The sequence below is a fragment of the Buceros rhinoceros genome, unplaced genomic scaffold, assembly GCF_000710305.1.
Source record: "Buceros rhinoceros silvestris isolate BGI_N320 unplaced genomic scaffold, ASM71030v1 scaffold28568, whole genome shotgun sequence".
Classification (NCBI taxonomy): Eukaryota; Metazoa; Chordata; class Aves; order Bucerotiformes; family Bucerotidae; genus Buceros; species Buceros rhinoceros.
In genome coordinates, this window is record NW_010427870.1 from 1 (window position 1) to 5,186 (window position 5,186).

Below are 5,186 nucleotides of genomic sequence, written 5' to 3' on the forward strand. Positions count from 1 at the left end.
AGCTCCCCTCACTGCTATTTTCCAATTGCCCTGTGGATTTAAACCCCCCCGCCCCGCTCTGGAAGGGATCGGCCTGGGAGGGGGGTCGGGAGAGCATCAGGTGCGTGCGCAGGGGCCGCGCTGGTCGGGTACCCCCGGGAAAAACCCTGGACACCGCCGCGGCTCCTGCCGGGGATGCACAATTTTCCCTCGGGAATTTTAAGCTGAGAGTGGTTTTTCGGTCAACGTGCGTACTACCAGTGCTGTAAACATACGAAAAACTGAGCTGTTCGGCTGCATCCAGCGGTCTGACCTCATTCATTTGATACCCACTCTAAATTATATAAAATCACACTGCAGAACACCCCTTTGGTGTGGAGTGCCAGCAGGAGAGCGGAAATCCCACTTGCGATGAGACCCTCGCCCTGCCGAATGTCACCCCTCTGTGCAACCCGCTGCCAGGGCTGTGCCAGGGGCAGGGCACCCGTTGTCCGAGGATTCCAGGGCACCGCTTGCGCAAGGGTTCCTCTTGTCCTCCCTCTCCCAACAAGCTTTGGATTAGAGGCCGTGGCGCCGGTCCTCAGCGCAGCCTGGCACGGGGTGCTCGGCCGGCAGCTGCGCAGCAGGCAGGCACAAAAGGCAGCAGAACGAACCGAAAGTGAAGCCCATACTGAGATCTGTGCAGAGTTCTCCGTGTCAGAGGGGAACGGCACCTCCACTGCTAAGCAATGCCCTTCCCAGGGCCACAAATGCACATTTTACCATCTAAGAGAGGCGGAAGAATCCCTGTAAGGCCCAACTAGAGAGAAAGACGTAGCTTAATGCCTTCATCTTACCTCCTGCCTCTGGGAGAAGTCTGACTCGGGCCATCTCTCCTAGGATGCCAGACAGCGCTGTTCTCTGTGCTTGGGTGTGGAGAGCATCGGTGTCTCCTGCCATGGCTCATATGTGTTCGTGTGTGCTGCCCACAGCAGATGCTCCAGGTTCACCCCTCTGTCCTGGCATGGCAGCGTGCCGTTCTGGTCCTCTCGCCGTTAATTTCAAGCCTTGGTTCCTACAGGGAGGGACAAAGATGACCTGGTTGTCCCGGCATCGGGGGGCAGGTACGACGTGCACCTGCAGAAGCGGCAGCGCCTGGCAGTGTACTGGGAGGAGGAGGTGTCTGAGGTGCGTCGCTGCACCTGGTTCTACAAGGGAGACAAGGACAATAAGTACATTCCCTACTCGGAGACCTTCAGCGAAGAACTGGAGGTAAACACACCTTTCCTGGTAGCTCCATCTTGCGGAGAAGCATCTTGGCTTCTTGTAGTCACATACCAGCCCTGATGTCCCAAACTCCACCGCAGTCACGCCTGAGGACATGAACCCCAAAGAGGCTTCGGCACAGTGTATTTGCAGCCGATTAACACACCCGAGCACCACCACTGCCTTGCTCCCAGCTGCTGTTGTGGCCTCCCCTTCTCCTGCCCTGGTCCCGCCGCGTCGGCACCCGTCTACCAGCTGGTTTGGTGCTGTGCAGCTCGCACCTGGCTTGCAGCCTCGCTGCAGCAGCTCGGCTCGTTTTTCTCCTGACTCTGCCTGCTCTGAGTGTAGCTGGACTCTCCTGGTGAGAATTGTCCTTGCTGCGCACAGTGTACCAAAGCCAGGGGAGCTGGGAACAGGAGCAAGAGGAACCGTCGTTACAGGACGCACCGAACGCTGTGTGGTGGTAGAGCCTTCGGTGCTCTGCGCTCCGAGTGGCCAGTGACTTCCCTTTGGAAAGAGAGAGACATAGTGATATGTATAAAAATAGATGTCTTCACCATCATCCGTGTTCTGATATACCAAAAAAGACGTTTCTGAATCGGTGGGGAATAGCTGCCGCTGTTACAGTGGGGGCTTCTCGGAAGCTCTCTCAGGTGATGCTGCTGCTCCTCCAGCCTTGGAGGAGCCTTGATAAGAGAGATGGTAAAATGGGTGGGGAGTGCTCCGAGTGGTTGAATATTCATGGCAATACCTTCAGCTGACTCACGGAGGGTGTTCTTCTCCTTAGGAAGCTTACAGGATTGCTGTGACCCTGGATGAGTGGAAGAAGAAACTAGAGTCCCCCAGCAGGGAAGTCATCATCTTGCACAACCCGAAGGTGAGGAGGGGCTGGCGATCTTTGTGTGAACCAGCCAGGGCAGCCCTTCAGCTCTCTTCAGGGCCTGTCACTGTGCTCTGGCTTTGTGCTGTTTCTTTTCACCACGTTTGTTGAGACGTTGGTTCTGCCCAAAGGGCGTCCCCCCGCCTGTGCAGGCGCAGAGGACACTGCCAGGGAGAGCCTGCATCACGCCTTAGTGTTTCTTTTCAACCCTCTCTGTGCAAAGGACTTGTATCGGCGCAGTCAAATGCCGCGGTCTGGTACCGCCCCGTATCACCTACCCCCTGTTGTAGCAAAACGTCTCCTCCGCTTAACCACGGCACGTGGTGCCGCTTGGTGACAGGCTCTTCTTGTTCACTAGCTGATGGTGCACTACCACCCAGTCGCCTCCTCCGATGACTGGGGCTCGACGCCTACGGAACAAGGTCGACCGCGGACTGTGAAGAGAGGAGTGGAAAACATTGCTGCCGAGATCCCCAACGGTGAGCTCGCTTCTCCCTCCCTTCCGCCCACCCAAGGCTACAGAGTCGGCAGGGCCTGAAGTGACCCCTGAGCTCTTGGTGTGCATGTTCGTAAAGGAGGAGTTTCTTCCCGCGCAGGGACACGGGTGTTTATCACTTACCCACCTGCCCCTGACTTGCTGGCACACATGCTTGCCCATGTCTGAGGCTGTGCGTCAGCTCTGCCCCCTCTCAGGTGTCCTGGAGCTCTGGTCAGGCCTCAGGACCTGTCCCCCTGTTAGACAGGCAGTTGCTCCTGTCTAACCCCCTCATTTCCCACGCCGCACACCTTCAGGAAAGGACCTGTGCACACTGAGGTGTGTGGGAGGTAGAGAACAAGGTGTAGCTCTTCCTGGTCCTGCCTGAGGGACGCAGCTACGTGTGGCTGGGTGGCTCAGCAGAGCGGGCTGGGCACAGGGCAGCTGGCCCAAGCTCTCCTGGTCCTGTCCTCTGCTCTGAACGTGTCCCGTGGCTGGGTGGCCGTGAACGGCGAGGACGACCCACTCCCGCTGAAGTGAGGTTGGTGACAGAGGGGGGACGAGTCTCCTCGCCTTCCTCTGCTGCCCTGTCGATCCACATCCACCCCAGGGTGAGCAGCTGAGTTTAGCAGCACAAACAGTTCAGAAACATGAGAAATCCCACGACCCTTCGGGCACAAACCCCAGGCACTAACTCATGGGTGTTTTTACCTGGCTGAGGTGAGGATGGGTGAGGTGAGAATGGGAGGTTCCACTCTTCCCTGCTTTCAGCGGGTCAGTCCCCACTCCCAGTGCTCTGAACTCTTCTTTCCTCCTCAGGAGAGCCGCTGCAAATCGATCACCTGGTTTTCGTGGTGCACGGCATCGGTCCAGCCTGCGACATTCGCTTCCGGAGCATTGTCCAGTGCGGTAGGTGTGAGCCTGGCCGGGGTGCTCTGTCCGTATTCTGCTTTTAGCGGAGCCAGTAAACCCTCATCTGCACGTGAAACGCTGTCAGAGAGCACCCAAACCCCCCGGCTCTCCCGCTGGCTGGCGGCACCATCAAATTTGCTGACTGCAGCGGGGAGCGTGAAAGCAGCGCTCACTAACCCATTAAATCCTACATTCTGGAAAGGTTTGGGCAACCACTTGTCATCTCTCTGTTCTGCTGCTGCTCAGAATAGTGAGTTTCCCAAATTGGATACAGATTTTCCAAGTAACTGTCTAAACCTGCTAAACTAATTAGTGACCTGCTCAGTCTGTGCTGCGGGTTAATCTTGGTGGGTGAAGCCGAACCCGCAGCACCCCACCCAGCAGCCTCAGGAGTGATTCTGGACAAAAACCCAGGGTGTGCTCCTGGTGCAGCACGTCCCTGGCTGTGAACGCCTGGAGGTCAGGAGAGTGTGAGGGCAGTGCTGACAGACTCCTCCCAGCACCCACTGGCAACCAGTCAGGTCACCCCCCAGGACGGGGGGTGCCGAACCGGGTAACTCTGGTGTGACCTGTTGGTTGTCCTTGGCTCGGTGCTTTGGTTCAGTAGGAGAGGCAGGCGATCACTGCGCTGCCTGGAAGCCCGACGCGATTTCACGTGTCAAAACCAAGGGAGCTGAGATTTTTCACGGCAGACTCTTTGGTTCCTATAAAATGCCCCCTGCTCTAGTGCAGCTCATTCTGTACGTCCACCCGATGAAACTATTTTCAAGGCCACGTGAGGCGAAGGAAGTCAGCCCTTCTCCCCCGGAACTGAGGCATCTCAAGCTCATCTCCTCCCTTAGCATTCCCTTTCTAACACGCATGTCTTTGCAACAGATTAATGTGTTAAAAATCCCTAAGAGCACCTTTCTCACCCTGGCCGCTGGGTTAAAGCCCTGCCCGTGCGGAAGGGAGGCTTGTTCCAGACGGGGCAGGGAAATCCAGTGAACGCCGTGTTTGGAGCCTTCCCCTGATCTTGTAGTTAAAGATTCAAGGTCTTAGGGTAGCAGCAGCAGATTAAAGACCCTGGTGGGATTTTCTTTTATCTTATTAAGCGTTGTTGATGCAGCGGGCTTGCCCTGCAGCCCTGTGGACCTCGCTAAGAGTTCACGCTCTTTTCCAGTGAACGACTTCAGGAACGTTTCCCTGAACATGCTGCAAGCACACTTCAGGAAAGCGCAGGAGCAGCAGCAGATCGGCCGGGTGGAGTTCCTGCCCGTGAACTGGCACAGCTCCCTGCACTCCACCGGCGTGGACGTGTAAGTGTCCCGCCTGCCCGGCTCTGCCGGTGCTGGCGTGTGTTGAACGGCGAAGCGCACGGGCAGCCGCCTCCCGCGTGAGCTCCGCTTTTTCTGGTGGTGGCTGCAGGCAGAGGGAGAGCTGTGGGGGCTGAGGGCTGTGAGCATGCAGGAGTAGGCAGGACAGTCGGGGTCCCGTAGAACAGCGCCCTGCTAGACCCCCTCCCCACCATCTTTGCAGCAGGAGCCTGCGCTGACCAGCTTCCAGCCAGGGAGGAGAGGCCTCTGCCTTTCCCTGGCCACCGGCGGGAGGAACCGTGGACATCCACACCTCGCTGCAGGCTCTGGAAACGGTGCGCGCTGTTCCTGCACTCACACACTGCTCTGCAGTGCCCGAGGAAGCGGAGAGGGCCGGGGC

General features: G+C 57.7%; 1 protein-coding gene across 1 annotated transcript in view; it reads left to right on the plus strand.

Moving 5' to 3' along the window:
- Positions 1-1,039: 1,039 nt before the first annotated feature.
- The window catches only part of DDHD2 (DDHD domain containing 2), a gene marked incomplete at its 5' end in the record, with an annotated part of 7,568 nt that continues 3,421 nt past the window's right edge, over positions 1,040-5,186 (plus strand). Inside the window, 5 exons of the mRNA XM_010142083.1 lie at positions 1,040-1,230; positions 2,012-2,101; positions 2,463-2,583; positions 3,399-3,488; positions 4,654-4,789. Of these exons, the coding sequence (XP_010140385.1) occupies positions 1,040-1,230; positions 2,012-2,101; positions 2,463-2,583; positions 3,399-3,488; positions 4,654-4,789 (628 nt within the window). The remainder of the gene's footprint in view (positions 1,231-2,011; positions 2,102-2,462; positions 2,584-3,398; positions 3,489-4,653; positions 4,790-5,186) is intronic.